Source organism: Neurospora tetrasperma, assembly GCF_000213175.1.
Source record: "Neurospora tetrasperma FGSC 2508 unplaced genomic scaffold NEUTE1scaffold_1, whole genome shotgun sequence".
NCBI classification, from domain to species: Eukaryota; Fungi; Ascomycota; class Sordariomycetes; order Sordariales; family Sordariaceae; genus Neurospora; species Neurospora tetrasperma.
The window spans coordinates 4,359,262-4,383,847 of NW_009799099.1; the positions used below are offsets into that span (position 1 = coordinate 4,359,262).

The 24,586-nt window shown below is 51.4% G+C and overlaps 6 protein-coding genes across 6 annotated transcripts; 2 read left to right on the forward strand and 4 right to left on the reverse strand.

Annotated features, from left to right (window-relative positions):
- Window positions 1-4,265: 4,265 nt before the first annotated feature.
- NEUTE1DRAFT_116059 (uncharacterized protein) lies at window positions 4,266-7,334 on the forward strand (the record flags this gene model as incomplete). Its single annotated transcript, XM_009850072.1, has 5 exons — window positions 4,266-4,416; window positions 4,636-5,545; window positions 5,601-5,795; window positions 5,854-6,898; window positions 7,003-7,334. The coding sequence occupies 5 exons, from the start codon at window positions 4,286-4,288 to the stop codon at window positions 7,191-7,193; spliced, it is 2,472 nt and encodes an 823-aa protein (XP_009848374.1).
- Window positions 7,335-9,271: 1,937 nt separating this feature from the next.
- On the reverse strand, window positions 9,272-12,097 carry NEUTE1DRAFT_144513 (uncharacterized protein; the record flags this gene model as incomplete). The annotated part of the gene is made up of 1 exon (XM_009850073.1): window positions 9,272-12,097. The coding sequence occupies one exon, from the start codon at window positions 12,095-12,097 to the stop codon at window positions 9,272-9,274; it is 2,826 nt and encodes a 941-aa protein (XP_009848375.1).
- A 1,313-nt stretch (window positions 12,098-13,410) lies between these two features.
- On the reverse strand, window positions 13,411-14,038 carry NEUTE1DRAFT_98409 (uncharacterized protein; the record flags this gene model as incomplete). The annotated part of the gene is made up of 3 exons (XM_009850074.1): window positions 13,411-13,586; window positions 13,672-13,761; window positions 13,882-14,038. The coding sequence occupies 3 exons, from the start codon at window positions 14,036-14,038 to the stop codon at window positions 13,411-13,413; spliced, it is 423 nt and encodes a 140-aa protein (XP_009848376.1).
- Window positions 14,039-15,175: 1,137 nt separating this feature from the next.
- Window positions 15,176-18,372, reverse strand: NEUTE1DRAFT_120290 (uncharacterized protein; the record flags this gene model as incomplete). The annotated part of the gene is made up of 3 exons (XM_009850075.1): window positions 15,176-17,319; window positions 17,391-17,596; window positions 17,686-18,372. 3 exons carry the CDS (start codon window positions 18,015-18,017, stop codon window positions 15,176-15,178), a joined length of 2,682 nt encoding a protein of 893 aa, XP_009848377.1.
- Window positions 18,373-20,190: 1,818 nt separating this feature from the next.
- NEUTE1DRAFT_34627 (uncharacterized protein) lies at window positions 20,191-20,413 on the reverse strand (the record flags this gene model as incomplete). The annotated part of the gene is made up of 2 exons (XM_009848762.1): window positions 20,191-20,275; window positions 20,328-20,413. 2 exons carry the CDS (start codon window positions 20,411-20,413, stop codon window positions 20,191-20,193), a joined length of 171 nt encoding a protein of 56 aa, XP_009847064.1.
- A 2,456-nt stretch (window positions 20,414-22,869) lies between these two features.
- NEUTE1DRAFT_135241 (uncharacterized protein) lies at window positions 22,870-23,165 on the forward strand (the record flags this gene model as incomplete). The annotated part of the gene is made up of 2 exons (XM_009850076.1): window positions 22,870-22,896; window positions 23,040-23,165. 2 exons carry the CDS (start codon window positions 22,870-22,872, stop codon window positions 23,163-23,165), a joined length of 153 nt encoding a protein of 50 aa, XP_009848378.1.
- Between the last annotated feature and the right edge of the window lie 1,421 nt (window positions 23,166-24,586).

Genomic DNA, 24,586 nt, shown 5'->3' on the forward strand with positions numbered 1-24,586 from the left:
TAATGAATGGATGGGTGGGTGCCTAATGAGAACAAATGATTGATGAATGTTTTGCTTGTTCTGTATCACATACCTCAAACCGTTCTGTTGGAGTTTTGCTGCGGTTTTTGTACATGTAATGGCTCAATGACCTGATGATCCGTTCCCTAGGTGCCTGTCTTCTCTCCTATCTGTACAAATAGGAGTATTCCTAAATGATATTCGTTCGTAGTCAGTCCCAAATCCGTCAAACTCGTGAGATGTACCAGATCGATGTTACTTCAATTTCAAATACCATCTCGTAACATCACCAAGCCCAAACAAAGACCCGGGCAATACAAACCCTCCATGCCGTGTTCTGTTTGCTCACAATACTCCACCTCGTCCTCTCTCGTACGGCAGCCTACATGCCAACACTCCAGTCACTCACTCCACTGCTGTTGTCTGGAAGCGGAAAAGTTGTTTGCGTAGGTAGAGGTACCTGCTAGCTGGCCACCCCTACCAACAACTGTTTCGCTCCTTCCCTCCCCAGAATCACCAGCACTCACCTCACCTGTCTGCCCGTTTGCCTACCTAGGAGCTCGTACCTTCCCAACACTTCCCTAGCACACACACATCACCCCCGCCCCCGGGGTCATATAAGCAATTTCCTAGGGAGTTTCTTACACCGAACGAAGAAAACAAGAAAATAAGTAACCCTACTGGTGTATCGGTTAACATGGCGGATTCTCATCATTCCAAAGTGAAGCTTCCGCAGCGCAGGGTTCAATTCCCTGGTAGGGTAAAATTTTTTTGCACATGTCTGGACTTTTTCTGTGTGTTCCTGAAATTCTTGTCTTGCTGTCTGTACTGTGAGTTCATCAGGTCGACATGAATAAGGTTTACCATCGATCTCTTTCATGATCACTTGATATATGCTTTTCCTGCCGTACTTCTGAGATTATGCAGGTCAAATGAGAGAGGTGGAAAAGGCGATGATACCTAGGAAATGAATGGGCTTGAGTCTGAAGTGGTAATCTTGAAGGACATAGAAACGAAAAGCAGAAGAGAAAAGGAGAGCACTGGAAGGGAGTGTTGGTAATGGGAAGCCCTTGTTGTAAAGGGACTTCTTGGGTTTGGACATCCAACGTCAACACACCACTAGGGCTTTGGAGCTGGATTTTCTTCGTTGCCAAGCTATATGAACGGATGTCACTCAGCCATTGTACTGTTAAGCAGGCTGGTATGAAGGCTACAGTGGTGTCACATTGTGAGCGGTGTTCACTTTGATAGTATGTTGTACCTTCCAACTCTAGGCTCCTAATGGAGAAACCCCACATGAGCCAAATGTTTACAAAGAAGGAGCGCAAACAAGGCATATAGGTCTACTCTTTGCTGCTTCTGGTCAACAAGAGATGAACCTTACTGGTGTATCGGTTAACATGGCGGATTCTCAATCTTGTGATCAGGTTTCCGCAGCGCAGGGTTCAACTCCCTGGTAGGGTAGACTTTTGTTTTTTTTCTCGTCATGTTCTTTGTAACTTGCTTTTTCTTAATGTTGAATTCTGTAATAGAGAAATGAGATGGTCTTTTGGGAACTTCGATTCACATAACAGCAAAATCTTCTGAAGCGTTCACCAAGATAACCATCAAGCATTCTCGTCTATCGTTGCTGATTATTTTGTGAGTGGAATGATTTGAGAGACATGGCGTGACATTATAAGATGAGGCGTTAGACAGGTTCGATATCAGAGAACCCATTGATCGTTATCTCAAATGCGGCAGGTAGTAGGTACCAATACTTTGAAGCCACCTTACAGCCACTTACTAACCAAGTGTGTCTTGATTTCCATGTGCGATAAAATGTGCCGGTGGCGGAAGGTTTTGTCTCGCATGTGACAGTCTTCTGGAAAGCCTAGATTCATCATGAGAGGCTGTTGTTGATCTCGTGAGGCCTAGAACCCGATGGAGTCGAAAACAGGCCGCGACGAAAGTGGGAAGTAAGTGGGGAGTGGGAAGTGAACTCGGCGGACGCACCCGTGTTTCTCATGCTTGTTAGTTACCGATTGACTCTACCGCAAGTCACAAGCAGGTCCTTAGCAAGATGGTCAAGACAGAGTGGCCCGCCGAGGAGTGTCGTTCTCAGCCCTACGAGAAGCGGGACGGATGTCGTCTGGTGTGGGGAGGAAAAGGGATCCGCAAGTCCGATGTTCCTGGGACCAGGGGTAGCGACGCGCACAGACCACCCCGCGACACATTGTGCTTCATCGCCCCGCCGTACGGGGAAGGCACTCAAATGAGGGGTTTCGATCTGTTGTCTCCCCTCTTCTTCACCAAGCACTGCATCCTCAAAGCTGACAAGGCGTCCATCCGGGTTGAATAACCAATATCACAACATAGCTGACTGTGTGTTGATGAGGCGATAATCGTTCTGTTTCCGTCCTCCCTCACAAGACCTTGCGCTATTCGGAGCCCCCCTCCCCCTTCCTTCCGTCTACTTACGTGTTGCTCAACATGACCGCAGTCTCATTCCTTTCGCTCGCTCGCCTCCTCCATTTGTCACTCACTGTCTCCATCACACGCGCACATTATGCCATCTAATTTCAGAAACAATTCTCTCAGCTCTGCATAGCCACCCTTTCTCACAAATGCAACTTCAGGGCCCGAATCGAACGCGGTTACGACGGGAATAGCAAACAGCCGCGTCTAGAATGCACACCAGGTCTGAGTTACCTACAACTGCGCTACTCTCGCTCTTTCTTCCGACTTTTGTCCATCAGTGCGAGTAAGCCCCGGTCCGATTACAACGATGGCGCCGGAGAGGCGAGAAAGATGCCTGACTACGACTGCGACGATGCGAAGAAGAGTATCAGTGCATATCACACACACTGATGACTACATTATCGGTGTGCATTTATATCTCACTAACGGTCGATAGTCTGCCACCTGCGTTACCTTCCCTCAGCTGTTGCCTTGCCAAAGCATTGAATTGTCAAGGAACGTTCCATCCGGTCAATAAATCCAAAGCTGGGTCGGTATTGGCACCCACCCATCAGTTCGGGCTTTATCAGTCATAAGTGACAGCAGTTTTCATCGGTGGTTGTGTGGCGCTCCCCGCGTGGACACATCTCAAGTCACATCAAAACCTCTGCTTCGGGCCATCCCATGCCGCTGGGGAAAAAATAGTCGAAAAAAAATGGTGCTCTTATCGGTAGTACAAAAGATGGGGAGACCAATCAACAGCCGCCGTCGCAATAGGCGTTCCCTTATAGTCGCTCGGCTCGGCATCTCGGCTGAGCTTGGCGTTGGATGAGGTTTGGTGGTGGTGGTGGTGGTGGTTGTTGAACTATTGTACAGTATCAACAGGGTTGTCTCGCTTGCGACGGCAATGTGGTTGCAAAGAAGAGAGAGCCCACATCGTATTTGATGCACAACAGTCAGCTCTGCACTTCTCACTCGCCTTGAACTCGTTCGGCTGCAAATGCCCGCCATGCAGTCGTTGTTGGACTTCGCGATAATACGAGAAGAGCAACCAGGCCCTCCCAAGAACCAATCAGGATCACTCGAGATCCTGGACAGAAGACGTTGTGTGTGTGTGTATCTTGATGGAAAGCTGATGCAGGGTCAGCCAATTCCCAACTAGCGGTGCGATTCCCCGGGTCCAGATTCCCATCCACCCTTGCCTTCTCCCCTTGCGCCCATATTGTATGCTGTCTCAAGCCTCGTCTGGCTGTACCATCCTCGCCTTGTGATTCCTATGCCTCTTCTGGGTAGGGAGTGCATGAGAGGAATAGGTCGCAGTGCGCAATCATGGACGCACCAATGAAAATAGCCTCTCCTCGAGAGAAAAAGGAGTCTGTCTATCTATCGGCTTACTGCCGTCCAGTTCGGAATAAGATCGAATCCATTCCCTGGTGGTATTGCATTGTGTCGTGTCGTGTTGTCATCGAGCTTAGCGATACGAGGCGTATAAGCATCTCGATACCACCTTTTCTTCTTTCTTACCTCGACCTTCTCTTGCAGACGCCTCAAAGCCAAAGCAGCCATCACTCGTTATTTCCTCAATCAAACTGCAGCTGTTCAGCTGCGAGCCGGTTTCCCTTCTCACAATCCGGGCGTCCATCAGTACATTCACTCTCGACCGTTGTTATCATACATACGGTACTGCTGTCAGATCTGATGTCCTGAACCGTTTCCCGATCTCGCGCAAGCCTCACAGACGCCTACGACGCCTATTATGAGATACGCATATCCCACCCTGGCTGGCCTGCTCTCGCTGGCGGCCAGGACTAGAGCCGACCCAACATGGCCCGCCGCCACCGACGAGATGGAGGAGATTGTATATCAACTCCAGGGGTTCAAGGGCAGGGTTTTTAATGATGTCATTACGCCTTGTAACAATGAGGCTGCCGGGCCTGGGAGGGTAACGGCCTCGGAGTGGCTGCGGGTGGGATTCCAGTATGTGTTTTGAATTCTTTCTCTTTTTTTTCTGACTTTCAGTGATGAGGGTAGAAAATAGGGCAGGTCAAAATGCCGGATGACGATTAAAAAATAGAAGAAGAAAAAAAAAAAGTCTAGAGAATGGGATGACACCTGACGGGAAATCACGTGGAACTGAATACCTGTTGTAGTCCGACGAATGAATATAGTCCGCACAAAATGCTAACTTCCAACCAGCGACATGGCCACCCACAACCGCGTCTTCGGCACCGGCGGGCTCGACGCCTCACTCCAATTCGAGCTCACAAACGGTGAGAACACCGGGCCAGGCCACAACACCACCCTCAGGTTCTTGGCCAACTACTACTCATCCCAATCGAGTATGGCCGACCTGATTGCCGCCGGCGTCTACGCCTCCGTCCGATCTTGCGGAGGCCCCGTCGTTCCCCTTCGCCTCGGGAGGAAAGACGCAACGTCCAGCGGCAGCACCGGCGTACCACAGCCCCAGAACTCGGCCGAAACGTTTAGGCAACAGTTCGACCGTATGGGGTTCAGTACCGAGGAGATGATCCAGGTGACAGCTTGCGGACACACCCTCGGTGGTGTCCACTCGGAAGAGTTTCCCGAGATTGTGCCCTCCGGTACGGGAACGAACGGCCAGAAGCCGCTTGATACCACCGATGCTACGTTTGATAACAAGGTGGTCACTGAGTACATCTCAGGGACTACGCAGAATCCGCTGGTAGTTGGGCCAGCTGTTGCGGTGAACAGACACTCGGATTTCAAGGTGTATAACATTGATGGCAATGCCACGATGAATGGGTTAACGTCGGCGACGACTTTCAGGGACGTTTGCAAGACTGTTCTTCAGAAGATGATTGATACTGTGCCCTCGGGGGTGACGTTGACGGACCCAATTACCCCGTATGCGGTTAAGCCTGTTGATATGCAATTGACATTGAATTCGGGAGGTAGCAGTTTTCTACTGAGTGGGTATATCAGAGTTCGCACAACAAACCGGGCTTCTGGCGCCATCAAGAACATCAAGATGACTTGGAAAGATAGGAACGGGGGTTGCGCTTCGGGGTCATGTTCATATACCGCCACCGTACAAGGAGCCGGTACCGGGTTTGATGATACTTTTGAGGTATGCTCCTTTGGCACTCGAATACTTAACTCATCACAACTGACCAGGCGCATAGTTTTTCCCTATCTCAACCAACATTCCCACTTCCTCAGGCATTTCTTCCTTCACAGTCACCGTTAATCTCAACGACGGCACCAGCGAGTCGTACGACAACAACGGAAACTCCTACCCTTTGTCAGATGCCATCATCCTTCAAAAACCCCAGAGCTGTCTTCTTCAGAGCTCTGGTGCACTCACCGTTTCCGCGCTTGTAGGCTCTCTCCCCCCTTCCTACATTTAAGACTCGCCTCCGCTGACTGACAAAATAGGTCCGCAACGACATCACCGCAACTCCCTCGCTGGGCATCTCTTACCTTACTCCCCGCGGCGTCGTCCGCAACGGCAACCCTGTCCCTATCCTCAGCAGCACCACCGTAGCCATGACAAAAGGCGACTGTGCGGGTCCCTATACCTTCTACTCCGCCAGCTACACCATCGCAGGTGGTCTGAGTTACGCCGCCAAGCTCAGCGTCACCGCAGGCTCCAACTCCGATAGCTTCAACAAGGCCAGCGATCTATCAGGCAGCTGCGCTACCTTTTCTGGAACTGCATCCTGCACCTCGCCTGGTGATGGTGGTGGTGGTGGTGGTAACGAACCAGACGCCTCTTCTACGATTGCCAGCTCTTCCGCAGCTGGGCCATCATCAACCAGTAGCGTAGTCGAGGTCACCAGCTCCAGCCATATCACCAGCAGCACCACCGTCGCCCCCTCCAGCACCACCTCCTCCACTACTCCCACCGCCACCGGCCCCGCCAGGAAACCCACAGTCGCCGGCTACACCCGTCTCCGCTGCGCAACCGAAGGATCCGGCGTGCGCGCCCTGACCGGCGCCTCCTTTGCCTACGACACCATGACGCTCGAGTCGTGCGCGGCCAACTGCACCGCCGCAGGCAACTTTGCCTACTTCGGCGTCGAATACGCTCGCGAATGTTACTGCGGCAACTCCTTGGCAGCTAGCAGCTCCGAGGCGCCCGATAGCGAGTGTAACATGTTGTGCGCTGGTGATGCGACAGAGTATTGCGGGGCGGGGAATCGGCTGGAGTTGTACGCGAAGCCTTCTTCTGGTGGGACGGGAACAACAAGAACAACAACAATAACAACAAGTACTACTGCTAGCGCAGCACAGCCAACGGCTACCCTGGGAAGAAAGGACACGGTGGGCGATTACGTCTTTGTCGGATGCCAGACTGAAGCTACTGAAGGCGGTAGGGCGCTGGAGGGCAAGGCATGGGCTGATGACGGGATGACGCTGGAGGGATGTGCGGAGGCTTGTAGTGGGTGGGAGTATTTTGGGGTGGAGTATGGGAGGGAGTGTAAGTCTTTTTTTTCTTTTATCCTTCTTTTTTTTTTTCTCCTGTTCTTTTTCTAATAAAGCTCTCGCGAGACTGGGCAACACTAACCTGACCTTATAACACAGGCTACTGCGGCAACACCCTCCGAGGCGGCTCGGCTCCCGCTCCGCTGGCTGATTGCAGCTTCACTTGTGCCGGTACTCCTTACGAGTACTGCGGCGCTGGAAATCGACTTGAGCTTTATCGGTTGGCGAGTGCTAGTTCGTCATCATCAAAGACGAGGAGGTTTCGTTTGGAGAGAGTACGGAGGCTTTGATTTCGATGATGTTTTCTGTTAGGAATCAGGATGGATGGGAGGATACAAATAGGATACACATTGTGACTGACTGGGCTCGTGGAGTATACATACATGTATAAACAAGTTGATACTTTTTTTAATGACGTCGAGCCATCGGTTGAGTGATGCTTCAGCAGAAGGTCATTGGGTTTGCTATCCGAACAAGGCTTCAAGATACGGTACTATACGATGAAGATGATGATGATGATGATCTGCCCGTGGCTCTTCCCCAACTTCTAACACGTACCTCCCTCCCGTTCCAGATACTCCTCCTTACCTTATAGTTCAGTCACACAGAGCTACTGGAGTCCGGTTCGAATAACTCCGTGTCGTTCGGTAATCTTCAGGATTCACCTCCCGACTAACGAGACCACTCAACCGCTTTTGTAATCACGCGTTCTTCAGTCACTTGTGGTTGATTCAAAATACAGGGTGATTTGATTGGGTTATACCCTAAGTATGAAGATGGAAGCGAAGGCTGTTTTTGGGAAGGCGCGATGACGCGGGGACAGTTCTTAGTTTCCCTTACTCTTTGCCTGGTGCTGGGGCAGGTTGCCGTTAAGGAAGGAACCTGGACAGAAGGAAAGAAGGCGCGGGTTGAACGGATTTGGGAGGAGGCGATCTTGGTAGAGACCGGGTGGAGCCTGGCGGTCTTTCTTTCTGATCAGGACGGGAACACGTTGAGAAGAGTTGTTTTGTCTTGAAGGTTGGAAGTGTGTGTGTCAAACATCTTATCTCAGTCCTGAGACGGATATCTTATGTCACGAATGGGTGATCAGTAACTGCGCATCTAGTCACGATCTAAGTGTGTCCGTTCTTTCGTGTTTCAGAGTAGAAACTAGACAGTCGTCCGTTTTTTTTGGCCTCATTGTGTTCTTGTCGTTGGGGCTCTATCTGAGCTATGGCTCATATGCTGTTGCTTGCGTGGTCAAAGGATTACAGATTCAAATCAATGTAGGTAAAATAAGTAAAGTGTATAAATATCTAAAGAGCTAGCCAATAAAACCCCCAGCCGAAGAATGCTGTTTTGTACGCCGAGCGGGTTTGTGTTTTGCCCGTCTGCCTATCCTCAGAAACACAGACAAACAGACAGCAAATTATCACAAAGACCCAACCAAACACCCTTCGATCGCCGCCGTCCGTTGTCGCCGAAAATCAAAACAAAAAACTGACATATACCTGACCTAAAACCGACAGAAAATTTGTCCGACGCCCGTCTTGCTTTGTCCGAGTTCCTGTTCCTTATTCGCCTTCCGTCCGTCCGTCCGTCCGTCCGTGTGTGTGAGCGTACCATACGTCCATCCATTGCATATGCGTTCCGTCGTCCTTCCTTGGGTATTGTATTGTCTTGGGTATCCCTTCCTCCTTTCCGAGAGTAGTACAAAGAAAGTCGTAAACCGACATATGCATGTTTCTTCCTCCTCCCTCCTTGTTTATGGCCTGTGTATGGTAACAATGTGTGTAATATGTATGTATGAATGGTAGAGTTTGTTTTATGATTTGAAAATGATTATGGTAAAGAGATGGGGATATCTGAATGCAAAGATGAGAAAAGACCAAGAGAGCTCCGGGGGTATTTGTTGACAGTAGAGAGAAAGTAACAAAGTAGAAAAATCCCCACAACAATGCATGTAATAATGATGATGATGATGATGATGATGATGAGAGGGGTGACCTTCGTCCAAGTGACGAGGTTGAGAAAGAAGAAAAAATTATCGCCTTGGGGAAGGAAGTGCAGCATGGGTGTGTGGGGATCCGACAGGATAGGAGAGATTAGAGGAATGGAGGGCATAAGACATGATGCGCATAGCCCCGTAGATCCCAAACGCTCTCCACCCAGACCAAAACCGGGGGTAATGACAAACTTCATGTGAAACCACCGCAATCTCTGGGATAGCAGGAGTGAAACCTGCCCGTGAATCCCTGAAACGCCGATCATCCCTCCACATCAGGTTCGTTAGCCCTTACCCACAAACCCCCTCGCCCGATTCATGCCGTACACGTGTCGTCCCGTTCCCGTTCCGTCCCGTGTGCCATCCGACATGCATTCCATCCCATCATGGCAACCCGCCCTGACGTTTAAAAACCCGTTTCGTCCCGCCAATCTTGCCCATGTCGCCGAACTTCCCCTCTGCAGTAGCTGGCGAGTCCGACACCTGACGGTTCATGCCAGAGGCGTTCTGCACCTTAGCCTTCATATCCTCCACCCACGCTTTATCCTCCTCACTCATTTCAATGTTCTTTGTCCGCGGCCCTGCTAATCCAAGCACGATCTCCTCATCACCACGATGGCTGAGGCGGGAGCTTGAGCGAGAGCGAGTCGAAATCGAGCGGGAGCGGGCTGCAACTGATGGGGCTCTTGGCGATGATACGGCAGTCGCTTTACCAGCCGAAATAAAGGGCGTCTTAGGAGTCGCTTTGGGTGTTCCGGCGTTCTCCTCGTTTGCCTCCGCAGGCTTTCTAGTCTTGCGGACGTTCAAGGGAGTATCTGGAGGGGATTGTCGATCCTGGTTAGACCGTGTGGATGGCGGCCGAGTGGGTGAGCTAGAGCCACCAGCTGTTACACGAGGCATATTGACCTCCACCTTGCCCTCTAGCGCGACGTTTCGGCGATGGTGACTGGCAAAAACCCGAAGATACTCGCCCAAATCGGCCCATCCACCACCAATTCGTACCATGACCCGTTCGCCATTCTCGCCAACGCATCGGATGAACAGCTTAATAGGAGCTTCACCGTTGTTCCTCGTAAGGTGGTAGATCTTGATATCACGATGACTGCCGCGGTTGCGTTGTCGGGAACTGCGGGAAGGTGCCGGGGCGAGCGTAAAGGAGGGTGTTCCAGCACGGGAGGACAAGGTAGACCTTGTCGACAGACTGGACTGGCTCCTGTTGCGCAGCTCCGGCTTAGATGACTTCCTGTTTAGGGCAGTGAAATCGGGGGGATTCAAATTGATCGGTGAGGGCTCAGAGGTGAGGCGGATCTTAGCCGGTACAGACTCCAAGATCTCACTAATCTGCTGCTGGAGCAGGTCCAGCTTTTCATCCGAATTTCCGGCATTAGACTTGGATGGGTTTCCGTCCTCATTGATAGCCGATGACTCAAAATTCGACTCGTCAAAGTCTGGCAACTCGGCCACAGTTGGCATGTCGCTAAACCCGCGCGACAGTGACCTGAGCCTCGACTTTGATCTGCTAAAGCGTGGAGGAGAGCTTGGAGGGCTGACATCCCGCGAAAGACTGCCGTCAAGATCCTTACTCCGTCTTCGAGAGCGATCCGGGGTCTCCTGCTCGAGTACACGATTTCCAAATACAATGGTTGAAGTGGTGGAGAAGCTGCTATCGCGCCTCGAGCGGGGAAAGCCAGGAAGATCATGCTCGAGGTTATCATCGAAGTCGAAATCTGAGTCGAAGGGGTCTAGTTCGAAATATTCGCCATCGGATGTCGCATAGCTCAGACTGGAGGAATGAGGCCTCGAGCCCTTCGAACTAGCAACAATATTAGGAGAGGGCATCATCCCACTTGCCGGAGCTCCATCAATATCAGATCCGTCAAATCCGCCCAGGGGACGCTCCTCTGTGATTAGGCTCTCATCGTTGGTTTCTGGGGCTGCAGTTTCATCCACAAACGTCCAGGAGTCATTTTCTCCTTTCTCAGCGTCATTCTCGTCGATTCCCTCCAAAGGAACGTGGACTTTGATAAGGGGAGGAACGTCGACGTTCATGGTCTTGTTATTATCTGTCAAGTCATCGCTTTGTTGGTCTTGGACGGTCAAAGCAACTGCGCCATTTGTGGGCGCTTTGTTCGTCTGTTGTTGTTTTCGTTCATCCAAGTCAAGCTTGTTGGCAGTGTCGCTATTAGTTGGCGCATCAATCTTCAAGTCTGCTTGTTTAATTTTGTGCTCGCAGGCAGCAACCCACTCGCCATATTGTTTCTCTAGAGACTCTACTCGGTCCAGCCATTCGTCAGGGAGCGTGTATTCCCATCCTTCTAGACTGTCGAGCATGACATCCAGGTCGCGGCCGGCCTTTGCGACTTTCTTTTCCAGTACCGACTTTATCACGTTGAACTCGGCCCATGACAGCGGCGAAGGCGGCCTACTCGGTATCGCGCGAGCATTGGAATCCAATCCAGCTACATTCCGGCCAGATTGAAGGGCAATCTCTCCATCAGCGAGAGTGTCCAAGAAGGCGGGAACCCTCTTCAAAACAAGTAATCGAATGCTCCAGGAGTTTAGGAGTCTGCTGAGACGAGCCAAATTCGGTAAAGTTTGCATGATAGTAGCCGTAAGAAATGCTGTAAGGTCGTCCATATGGGAATAGCTGGGGAGAGGTCGGCTTGAGCCCAGGATAGGAGAACCGAAGGCTGATAGCGGAACGATATGGTTGCGCAGGACATGGTTCTTGATTTCCTCGATATCGATCTCCTCCATGTCCTTGTATATCTCGTCCACGCGCTTCTCATACTTGGCAACTTCGGCAGCAGGCAGGCTGCCACAGTACAGCTTGTCGGAGAGCTGGGATGCGGATTCAAACTTCCTTCTCTTCAAGTCGGGCACCTGAAAGCCAGCGGAGCTTGCGCCGGACGGCCAGGGCCACGATGAGAGCTCATCAAGCCATTCCTGAATCTTGTTGCTAGCAATGGCGGCTCGGAGAGCAAAGGCCTGCTCAGTTGGAGAGGCGGAAGCCATGCATGCCCTGAATTCCCCCGTAGGGTTCCGTATGGTATCGAGTGCGGTGCGCGGGGTGAGGTTGGACAAGAGGTCGTCGTTTTCGCGGTAGTGCCGGGGAGGCGATTCGGTAGAGGATCGCGGGGGGCGGCTACGCGGGGTGACGACCGCGAGGGCGTGGGAGAGATTGGGAGAGGAGGAGGGGGATCTGGTCATGGTATTCGGTGTTCGTTGTAGGTCTTGTTCTCATGGGCGTGTGGTATGTCCGGCTGGAGCGCAGCATAACGGCGCGGTTTCGTATTCGTCTATGAACCTGGGGATCTCGCAGATACGATGCTGTCGTCGGCTCCCATAGTCTAAACGAAGTTGAATCGGGGAGTGTCTCGTTGGGAGTCGGACACCGCCTGGAGCAATGTCGTCTTCCGCAGTCGATTCGGGGGAGGAAGAAGCGGTTTGATATAGTCGCAGAGCTCGGGGATCGAAGGTGATTATGGTGGGTGGTAGAGATATGTCGTAGGCAGAGGCACTAGAGGTAGGTTATTGGAGTTGAAAGGGCTGGCAGGCGGTCGCCGATTACCGGTCGCCAGTCGCCAGTTGTGAGAATTAGAAAGCCAGGAGATCAGGCAGGTACGGCCGGATCCTGAGCTTATGAATATGATGACAACGGAAGGTGCGTCGTAGTAGGTAGCTCTTTCCGTGGCCGTGAACAATGGTGGTTGCACACAGAATGAAACAGCAAGTGTACCCGACCAGTCGCAAATCTGAAATTACGGGAGGTACTGAGGGAGGTACTGAAGGAGGTACTGGAGATAGTATCGACAGTAATACGACGGTCCGTAGATGTGTGTAGGCAGGTACCTAGGACACAAACAAGCAACTTGACTTGTCGCAAACTGGCGGAAGCAGCAATCAATGCGGGGAATGGAGGTCCGAGGTACGCTACTGGTACGCAGGAGAACACGCAGAAGACGCAGGAGGGACTGCGCTAGAACGAGAGTGCGGTCGATCAGGTGGATGGCTCTAGGAGTAGCACAAAGACGGAACGCATGTACGTAACAATGCAGAACAGCCGGCGCCGGGATTGGATCAAACGAATTGTATGTACAAAGGACGGCGCAAAGGGGGCTCGCGAGAGAGGGTAGCAACGAAAGACGGGAGCCGTCGTCCGTGGAGGGGAATGGAAACTAGCGTAGGGAAAAAAGGAATGAATGGCGGCAGCGCGCAGGTTCTAGCAGGCCAGATTCAAACGAATGGCAGCTCGAATTCAGCAGAAAGCCGAGCAGTAATTGGATGCAAGTCAGAACAAGTGGATGAGGCGGATCACGGTCGGTCGAGGGCCATCAATGAGATGAACAAGATGGAACAAGTGTGGACTTTTTTGGGACCTGGACTAAGACCGACCCAGACCCACACGCACCACTGCCAGGCCCGGACTCCTTTCGCTTAGGGCCCGATTGGGTTTAGCGATGCTGTTCCAGACATTATCCAACGGCATATGGGGAGAATTTGCAGCTTTTGATTCGCCGCTTTCAGCCCTCTGGTACTATGCGCTTGACTCTGTTTGGGCCCGACATTTCAATTTGCACCCTGTCTGATGGTCGTGTGCTGTCCTGAGTGGACTCCTGGCTGTCTTCCGCCCCGGCCGGTTGCTCGCCCGCTGCCCGTTGCCGTTGCGATGGCTCGGTTGCGGGTACGGTTCCAACGTCTCAACAGGTGAAAGAAGATTGCTCCCGGGGGGGCTGCTGTTGGGTTCCGGTCAGTGTGACCTCGGCGATGCCCTTAACAGGTACCACGCCATGAGGGCTCCGAGGGGATACCCGCGCCATCACCCCCCTTGGGATGGTCGACGACGTGGAAACCGTACAGCTTTGCGCGCGGGACTCCAGAATGCCATGAACGGGGGAGCAGGGACAGGCCAATGTCGGACAGGGGCAGAACAGGAGCGAGCAGGGGGGACATGGTTATTAGAATGGACTGTACTATCACCAATCAGGACTAACTCACGATGACCACGGCTCCAGTCCCGACCTGTTCCTGGATCAGGCTCGCCTGTGAGTGTCGGGTGTGTGTGGGGAAATGTACGCTGCTGTCATCACTCCGCCCTGAAGCCAGGACAAGACTGGACCGCCAAAGCAAGGCATCGCCGTCCGGCAACATGTTGGCTGTGATGAGGCCGCAATCTGACCACCACGGCCGATGCGATCCCGATCCGACCACGCCGGCCTTCATGCCTCACTTCCGTTCGCATCGCTTGTGCCAACAAATCACTAAGACAGCCGCAGTGTCGCAGTGCCGCGCTGCTGAAGATCTCAATAGGCGCTTGGCGAGGCTCTTGTGCGCGTGTCCAAGGCTTGGGAATCTAGTAGCATACCATACACTACACAGTAAAGGGTGATGCAACTCCACCTCGTTGAAACCCCGATTCGGTTCATTCTCAACTGTTCAGGCTGCAGTAAGGGCCGGTCTCAGTGTCCGTCCGGACTTTGACCATACAGGTTGAGGCGCAGCTTGTTCACTGGTCGACTTGTTTCTGCACCTTTGCTGCAGATGGTGACGTGGGATGGACGCAGTTAGGCTTTCCCATCCAACCAGGGCAATCTCACCCGGCCTCACTGTGGAAAAAAAAAGAAAGAAAGAAAGAACTCAGGTCACTCCAGGGCAGCCGCGCGTTATCTCTTGACCAACTTGGCAAAAGTTGCAAGAACAACCACCAATGGAGAGAAATCCTCAAGATCCGATCACATCGTGTTCATCGCTCTTACCATAAATAACTTTGGCACATATCATCACCCTGCATCGATGATCTCCTCCTCCCCCGCACGAGTCAAAGCCACTGCAGTGTTGGAGAAATCCCGGTTTCGTGACTAAACAATATCATCTCCCTTCATCTCTCTCTCTGTTTAACAAAGTCCTGGAATTACCATGGTCGAAGCTGTGTTCGATTGCTCATTTTGACATCTTTCCGGCTCTCATTGCCCTAAGCCCTCCAACAAAGCCTGTACTGATACCCCGTGTCGTTGTCCTTGTCCCAATATTTTCAATACCAAAAAAAAATCACAAATCAAATCCTCATCTTCTCCTTTTAACGCCATTGTACCGGTTTTCTGTACGCAGCGCCCAGTGTCATCAAGTACCCATCATGATCACCCGTTTGCCATCAACGGAGCAGAAATCTCCAAAGACAAAAAGAAAGCACTAGAAGCCGAACGCCATTGCCAGTTCCTCCGGTCAGACGCCCCATCCAATGCGAAAGAATGAGCAAAAACAAGAAAAGAAAGAAAGAAAGAAAATCCCTTAGCAGACAGCCGCGGGGACAGCATTGCTGTTGCACGGTCCATCAAACATCCACTCGTCGTCGTTCTCGTGGCTCATGGTAAACGCTTCCATGAAATCGCCTTCTACGGCTTCAGGATCGAGAATGCTACCAAAAGCATCGTCGAAATAATTGGCCATGGCGCCGTTGGTGTCACACTCCATGGCGGTGGTCTGAACCTCCTCATACGCGGTCGTATCTACCGGAGGGGTCAAGCCTGCCGATGACATGTCCTCAACGTCAGTTTGCGGCGGCGTGCTGCCGCCACTGTCCACGTTCACCAGGACCAAAGCACCTGGTCCATGCCCTACCCCCGATACCATGGCATCTGCTTGGGGAGGACGATAGAAGGTGGTGTTGGTCGATGGGGAAAATGAGCTGGTCTCAGGTGGTGGCGTTGGCTCCTTCTGTGGTCCCAGGTGAACCTGATGTCCAAGGCTTACCGGAGCTGCCTGAGGACCCTGAGGGCTGACAGCGGTGGCCTTGTGACGAGCCTCTACTCCCATCAAGAACCCGTGTGCAAACTCGGCCGCTGCGTACATGCCGCGTAGCTGGAGAAGCAGCTTCGCGCACACCTCAAAGTCGCGGCGTGCTTGTTGACTGAGCTCAGGATCCGGAGACCGGCTATGGAGCAGGTGAACTGTCATGGCTGGCAGTGTTACCGTGACAGCTGTGGTGGGCAGATATTTAGCCAGTCCATGGCGCAAAAGATCTTCTGCCATTCTCGTCACCATGGTGGCCGCGTGGTGCACTTTGCTCCGAGCCTGCTGGGCAATCAAGCTAGTCTGAGCGGGTTGAGTAGCGGCCTGCTCCATGGTCAAGTAGTGCGGCCTGTGCAGCGCTGAGACAGTCGTGTGGTAGACCATGTGGAGGAGAGTACGGTGAACAGCCACTGGCTGGTCCTCCTCCGCGAGGGCCTCAGTCAGGAGTGGTCTGTATTGGCAGTCCTCAGGCAACTGTAACCGCCAGCTCTCCAACATCTGATCAACCTTCTGGACTTCCTGGATGTTGTTCAGGCTTTTGTTCGGGAACAGCATGGTGGTGCCGGACGTTGTTTGACCGGCTGGGAGACCACCATCGTGATTGAGAACCGTGTACTGGGTCTTAATCATGTGGCTGATAGCAACGCAAATGCGCGCTTTCTGGATACATAACCGGGCAAGCTGTCGCTGTGTGGCGACATTTCTGACAACAGCGCAGTTGGGGCCAAGCAGTTGGTTATCGGCCGGAAGCTCCACAATCTCAAAATCAGATTCCTCCAGCATGGGCACGTCAAAGTCTTCGTCCTTGATCCGGGTCGGTCGGCGCATTCCTAGCGCAATAAGACGGTCGCGCATGAAGCAGCACCACCAGATCCGTTTCCACAGTTTCTTTTGCGCAGGCGGCATGGCCAAGTTCGCCGGATTGCGGTGGATGCCAATGGTGAGCCCCAATGAAATCGCAACTCCGATCCAGTGCCAGGTATCTTTTTGATCCTCTGGTGTTTCGTACCAGTAGGTCATGAGAAGAAGAGCCTGGACCAGATCGAGACGGTCCTTTTCGACATCGCAATCATACAGAACCCGAGTTCTCATGAACAGCTCCTTCCGAGCGTTCCTACGGCTCCCTAGCCCGGCCGCGTCCAAATACTTCTGGTCCACAAAGTTGGACCCCGCAAACATAACGGCTTGGTAGAGGACCAGGCTTATTTGGCCCGATTGCCCGTTGGAGTGAATGGCGGTAAGGAACTGACGCAGTTCGAGGAGTGGCATGTACGGATGAACATATTCGATATAAGCCTTGAGCATGGCATTTTGCACCTCAGGCGACGGAATCGTAAAGGCCCCCTTGGCCATCATGTATTGCACATCGACTGCGTCCTTGGGCGGGAGTGGCTTGAAGAAATTCGGAAGATTCGGGGAGACGGTCCGGTTGGGTTTTGGTTGGAGGTTTGGTTGCAGGAAAGGTTGTGATGGGGGAGTCGAAACCGAGATAGGTGTTGGTCGTGGGTTCACAACCGTCGCGGAAGGGTTGGTGAGGTTTCCGGGCATGGTCGTCATCAGCTGTGGGTTTTGCCAAAGACGCGCGCTAGTTTCGGGGATACTTGGGTTATTCCAAAGTCCTTGAGTTTGTGTCGCTTGGGCGTCTGTTACGACGTAATTCAGTCAGACAAGGCTTCTTCACAACCGCAATATTTGGGATAGACTGATGGCTTACAAAGAGGCTGCATCAGGGCATTTCCCATGGAAAGAGGGAGTCCAGCTCCATTCATCATCTGGAAACCAGCCATGAGCGAGGCATTGGCATGGGCAGCAAGCTGCTGACTAGAGAGGATCGGTTGATGACCGAGTGTCCTGGCGCCAAATTCACCGCTGACAGCCGCAACTCCATTGGGAACTGCTTGTCCGGCCAACATGTTCTTCCTACACAGAGGGAAAAGGCAATGGCGTTAGCCACTGCTCGGGTTACTTGGTCCTGAAGATTGGGGAGGCATGGATGCCGAGGCACTCACTTGCGACGCCGACTCTCCATAACCACACATTCGACCCGGTCCCACTTGCAGTTGTTACAAGGCAGACCGCCCTCGACAACGTTGCAGCGTACTTTACGGTTCCGACATGTCAAACAGGCCCGAGCTGCACGTCTTTTTGCTGGCCTGGGGTTCTGGCTATCTGCGGGAATGGCTTTTGATGGTCGCTTCTTGGAAGGGGTCGCGGCTTCGATCCTTGCGAGGGAACTCGGTTTCTCTTCACATGGCGACGTACATACTGGTCCTGTTGACTCGTTTTCCGTCGATGGGCTCGGCGAGGGAGTGCACTGTGATCCTTCCCCGGAATCAGACATTTTGGAGAGGGTGAGTTTGATGCTTCGGACGTTCAAGTATCAAGACAGAGCTAACAAAAAGGGTGAGTTATTCGTTGGTGAGATTATGACAACTCCGGAAGCCGTGGTGTGTGTTGAGGTTGCTGGTAACAGTGATGACGGTGATAGGGTTCGGTTTCCGACTAGGTTATGTCTCGATGGATGTTGGTAAGTCGTTACTTTAAGTTTGCTGTCTATTTACCTAGATCCACGTCGACGTTCACCTGGACGAATTCATCCAAGAGCACCTGGATTAGGAGGTGGGGGGAGAGGATGTTTTATATTGTTCCCTTGAGCTGACGGTGTACTTGGTACATGCGCATCTCGCACAGTTAAGGTCCCATATCCTCGTACGTATGGGGCATTGGAGGAGACACTAGAGACCCAAGAATGGGCCCCCATGTCAATCCATCGAGGTATGGATCCGGGTATTGGGAGCTGCTTTCTGGAAAGCTGGATGAGGCTCGATGGTCAAACCCAGCCACTTAACAAGAAGCGTGACGAGTCGTGACAACGGGAACCGCTGTCCATTTGCTAAGCTAACACTTCCGCAACAGAGACAGAAACACCGCCTTTCAGAAATAGAGATGCCGACGCTGACCTTAGAAAAACTCGAAAAAAATGGAGGGAAAACGATAATTATTTGGAGGTATTCGACACGTAAAAACCAAGATCGTATCCCAAGGCAAAATGGTTGCCCCACCAATAGGTATCCCGGCAAACGCCCAGAGCTACGCTACAGCAGCGTACAGGAACGGGAGTGGCTCACATGTCTATCACGACGGAGCTTAAGGTACAGTACAAAAGCCCACCATACCCGTCTCATCGTCCTCTCCCTCTTCCAACCCTCGTCGAGCCCCTCGCCAATCGTCATGGTCCTCCTTCAACCCCGTCTGGGGCTGGTGCAAAGTGGAATGAATCTTCAATCGATCCGCCCATTGCTCCGAGCCTGGTCTTGATTGGGTAACCCCTCGCTGGCCATGCCTCGAAACGGTGAGATCTTGGAGCCTGCGTACTTGATCGAACCCAACTTTCTCCAGTCCAGAAATTATTTTCTGACCTCTCCGCTTCTTCCAACTCCATACACAAAGCCTTGACTACATGGACTCCTCCACAGGCACGTAAGTTTGCTCGAGACTTGAGTCAATCAGCGAGAGAATAATGAAATGGCGTCTTCTTGGTCGACTTTTTTCCAAGATGATCGAGGAAAGATGAGTGTGGAGGAGCCAATCACGACACTTTGTGTGGATGTTATGGCAGCCAAAACGGGCTTAGATTTGCTGCTCACACGTGCAAAGTAGCAAGCCGAAAGGTACGGTCGAGTCCACGAGTCAGGGATTGCTTGAGCAAAAAGTCGACACACCCTAGGCCATCGTGCGGTTTGCGAAATGTTGCCAGCGGTGGAAATTGTTACGGTCATGTGCCCAACTGCCCACCTTTTTCTTAACAGTTTGGAACAAACCTTGCAACCCACGAACCCACCCATGATGCCCCATCGCTACCCCAGGCTGGCCATCGTTGAAGAAAATCTGTGACAGAAGAGGGAAGGCAGCAAGGTACGATACCACAAACCCTTGACCTCAGTCTGGACCTTTGGGGTGATAACTCCGTTACTGGTCCTCTGCACATGTCAATGCTTTGTGGCTTTGGATCACAAGCTTCGGATTTCGTTTCTCCTGTCAAGGGTCAGACGGACTTTTTAGGAAGTTCAATGAAGTCCTTCGATATCTTCCAGACGGACATTATGGGCATCAAGAAAAACTCCCACTCCATCCGCCAGCCAGCCCCTTTTTTTTTGCTTTGAGGTTTCTTTGGCTTTGATGCCTTGCATGTAATGCGAGGGCAGCGAGGTACCCGAAGCCGAAGTACTGTTTGTATTCTGGCAGAAAAAAACTGGGGAGACATTGTCACCGTTCCGTTTCTCTACAGTCTACACACATAACCCTCTCCTCTTCGACCCCAAATCCTTGTACTGTACCTCAAAGTAAACGGTGGCAGCAGTTGTTTGAGAGGTAGGGCACCAATGATGGCATTCGCCATGGTCAACCAAAACTGGTTCTCCTCTATGGGCAAGCGAACAATGGGCCAGTGACAGGTCGGCCGTTTGACCGAAGCAGCGAAGCGCGATGCGATGCCGCTTTTGTGTGTGGTTCCCCTAGGCCGGAGCGGGACTTCTCCGCAGCGGCTTCTGGGGTCCGGCCGGGGCGGTGTTCTGATTGACTGAGGGCACGTAACGCACACTGTTTTATAGGTGGTACGGATGACATATTGCCGAAACTACGAAGGACATACGAGCAAAAGCCTTCTTGGGATTTCAGTCCAGACCTCAGCCACTTATCGGGAATAACAAAAATATCACGAACGACGACAACGACCATGTTAATATGCAATACCGCTGCACGAAGCTCGAGACAACGATCCGACGCTAAGATCAGAAGTGAAGCGAAACCTGGGGAATCCAGCACCTCATATGATTATGTGAAGCGTCGCCAACTTGACACATCTGGGGCTCATCCACTTCATTTCAAGTTTCGTGATGGTCGACCACCACGACAGCAGCCTTATCATCATCATCGGGACAGCGAAAGGAGAGACAGCAACCAGTGAGCCACAGATCCCGACGATCATCATCACAAACTGGGATTAGCTTCGGCTTTGAGTCAGTTGCTTAGGGGCGAGCCTAACGAGAAACGGTGAAAGTGTATGCATCGCCGTCTTCACTGTCATCGCCACTGTTACCTTCCGTCTTTAGCGGCGGCGGCGGACCCCGTTTTCCGAAAGCCACTTTTTACAGCACGACACTGGGCAGCAATCAACCAATCCACAACTCGGAAATGCTTACCCACATCTCCTGAACATTGTGGATTTGGGATATCTGAAACGGTTGCTGGTTGATGATGTGGTTTTCTGGAGTCGCTCTTTTTATGTCTTTGAGCTCTGTTTTGTTTTGTGCTCTAGCTCTTGTCACCCCTGAGTCTCGTTATCACAAAGTAAACAAAAACAAAGAAATCCGGTACATTGAAGAAGGGGTCAGTTTTGATCCAGTCAAGTTCGAAGCAAGGCATTAACTGTGTGGAATGGTCATCATTCACGAGATTATGGCCAGAACCCACGATCGATAAATGAGCGAACATCACGACCACGCATTTCTTCAATCTTTTTCTTCAAGGGACTTCCCCATTGATGCCAAGAGCGGTGAAGCCCGGCTCGCCTGGATGTACCAGTCGGTAGCCAAGGGCTTTTGCAAGCAAGTGCCATTATCCACGGGCAAGCGAACGACAAGGAAATTAAGCTAAAAAAAAAAAAAGCTGTAGGGATGCAAGAAATTGGAGAGAAAAAAAAAACGATCACCGATCTTTTTCTTCTCCTCCCTGCCTCCCCCGCTTCCAGTGGCGGCCAACCCCACGATCCTCCGCAAAAGCCAAGCTTTCCATTCTGCTGCTTCTGGATCTGCCCCGCAGACGCTGATGCCACAGTGCCAAACACCAACAGATCATTCTTTATCACCATCACTGCACCGTTCAGAGCCTCAAGCCCACTTTCTTCGGTGGTCTTCTTCTTCTTCACCGTTTTCCTCAAGCTTCCCCAATCAAATCTCCAGCTTGGCAGCCTCGGTAGCAATCCCCAGTTCCAGCCTCCCCGCCTCCAGCCGTCCAGTCCGCCCACAGCTCACCGGCGACCGGCTGACCCTGTGTCAGGCCCTGGTCCTCTCTGTCTGCGCCGTCATCCAACCCAGACATTCACACCGTCTCCGTTCGGCGTCATCTCCGTCTCAAATTGTACTCCCTCCCCAGAGTCAGACGCTCCAGGAACAGAACAGGCGAGTCAGGTTCATCCCTCCTCCTTGCTTCTCATGACATAACATGAACAACCCATTTTCAGCTCCGTATAACCTGTCCCTTCCCGGCCCTGATGATGGGCCTGGCCGGACCTGGACCAAAACTAGCTACCCAGGGCCCCGTCCCTAGGATCTGTATATACCGGACGCCCACAAAATGAGAGTACGGATAGGATCACGAGACACGAGTGATACGGGGAATACCTACGGGGCACTTTCCGCATGGTCTTCTCCTCTGTTAGCAGGTGGTGCAAAGAACGCCGGTTGGCATCAGTGTTGTGCTTTACATCGATACGGTGTGCGATCCAGACTGGGTCCGCCTGCGTTGGGTTCGATCGAAGCTCGACCGAAACTGACGAGAATCCACTTTGAAGGACATTGACTAACGGACAATATGACTGAATGACCGACAGCCACGGATAGCTTAGCTTGGCTTACACCATTTGCCTATTGCCAAGAGTGGCATTGTTTGTGAGAGGGGCACCGGGTAGAAAGTTTGTACATTATATTGTACACTACCCGTTGGAGAGATTACTATCGACTTGGAGATACGCAGTAACTACTTCGCAAGTCATTTAACGGACTCGCTCAAGTCGAGAGCGAACAAACGAGTGAAGGAAGGTAACTTACATCATCGGGATCCCTTAGAATTAGATAGATTGGTGATACAGTACTGTACCACAGGAAAGGTCAGCAGGAGTGGCAGGGAGTTCGGGACTATAGACCCTGAGAATCTTGGCCTAACAACGAACGAACAAACAAACAAATCGGAAGAATGAAAAAGACTAAACAGCTGCAGGCTAAACTACCAGAAGTGAAAATGTCGCGAAAATATCACGGAAGGTCTTTATCTTCATGACCAACCGGCGAAACGAGACGATATACTACAGCCTTGACATTACATAGAGAGTGACAAGACATCGAGATGAAATATCACCTGCACAGTATACGACCGACGATCCATTCGGTGTCGCGAAGGATCATCGACGGCAACCGATGATCATCTACGGAATGTGTTCCGCGGTATGTACTAGAGCTCTGGTTTGACGACGAGTCTTGATCTGATACAAGGACTCGACTTATATTTCATTCTTCATTATTGTTGTTGCTAGAAGCCAATCCGCGAAGTAACAACATGACATGCCAGGCTGGAATATCAACTATAGGAGATCCAACAACAACAACGACAACAGCAACAACAACAACAACAACAACAACAACAACAACAACAACAACAACAACAACAACAACAACAACAACAACAACAACAACAACAACAACAACAACAATAACAACAACAACAACAACAACAACAATAACAACAACAACAACAACAACATCAAGAGTCTTCAAACCATCGAAGCGTTGCCGGGTTATCTTAGAATATTTCGCTTTTGCCAATACCTACCACCTATCTCAACTCTCATTAGACCAGAACGAAAGGCGCGATCAATTCATCTACAACTCTGCACGCAAAGGTTTAACAGCATGACCAAGACAGTTTTACTTCACAAATTACACATCAAGCATCACCCAAAATAGATGTGTATTGATAATGGTAATCATTACCTTTTCGCGTCCACACTCATCTTCTATGTTGAAAATCCATCACACCCTGCCTTTTACAACAGTTATAATAGCATCAACTAGCTTAGCACCGGCTTGTATATATAATCCGCAGTTCGCGAGCGTTTTTTGTTTTTTGCTGCTCAAGTGAGACATAGGCAACAGACAAGGATAAGGAAGAAACAAAGAGGCTGTTGTCATTGCCCTCCACACATGTACCAAGATCCGAGAAGGTTGCAAAGCTTCTAGATTTGCATCAGAAGTTGAGCGTTCCAGACTTTTGTCAAAACAAAAGAAAAAAAAAGGGTTTTCCGTTGTTGGTTCTTTCCTTGTGCATCTCTGCGTGCTCCCTCCGTCTGCATATCTGCATGCCGTTCGTAACGGAGCGAAGTGACACGTGACAGACAAGCGAGAGAGAAGCGAAAAAAAAAGCGAAAAGAAAATGTGTGGACGCCACAATGCATCATGGGCTCATCTGACCTTTTGTTTTCACGGTTCCATCAAAGGGGCTGGCTAACTGACGACAGTGTTGGTTGGGGTTCGGTTACATTCGGGTGAGAGGAGATTGACTTGGATTGGAGTTGGAGAATCCAGGGATCTATGGTAGATAATGAGGAGAATGCGGAGAAGGCGTTGGAGTTGGAGTCTGAATGGAGGAGATATCTCGGGTGTGACGAGAAACGAAATACCTATGGTAGGAGACGGATTGGATGCTAGGTCATGAGCATACTCACTCACTCAGTCAGCCCTGGTGGTGGCCGTCAAGGTGCTCAAGTGTAGAAAAACAGACTGGAAAAAAAAAAGGAAATCTAGTATCGGTGTATGTTCGAGGTAATCACTCGCTCTTATCTACTGTGAAGAACTCAATATGCGCATCAATTAGGTGATGGAACATAGAATAGACCTAGCCAAAGTATAGACGAGGAGAAATATCATACAAAGTGGCACGCGTAGCGTACTATACACAAATGTGCCCAACACGGCACACGTCTATACCCGTCAACATGTTAGTCATAGCAATCGCAATGTTGCGGCCGCCTTGACTATGGGGTTTGGATTGTTTGGTTGCACGGCTTCTCAACGTCCAAGAAGCCAAGGGTCTGCACAAAGCCTGGAAAGTAAGCTTCGTTCTCCTGGAAATGTGAGG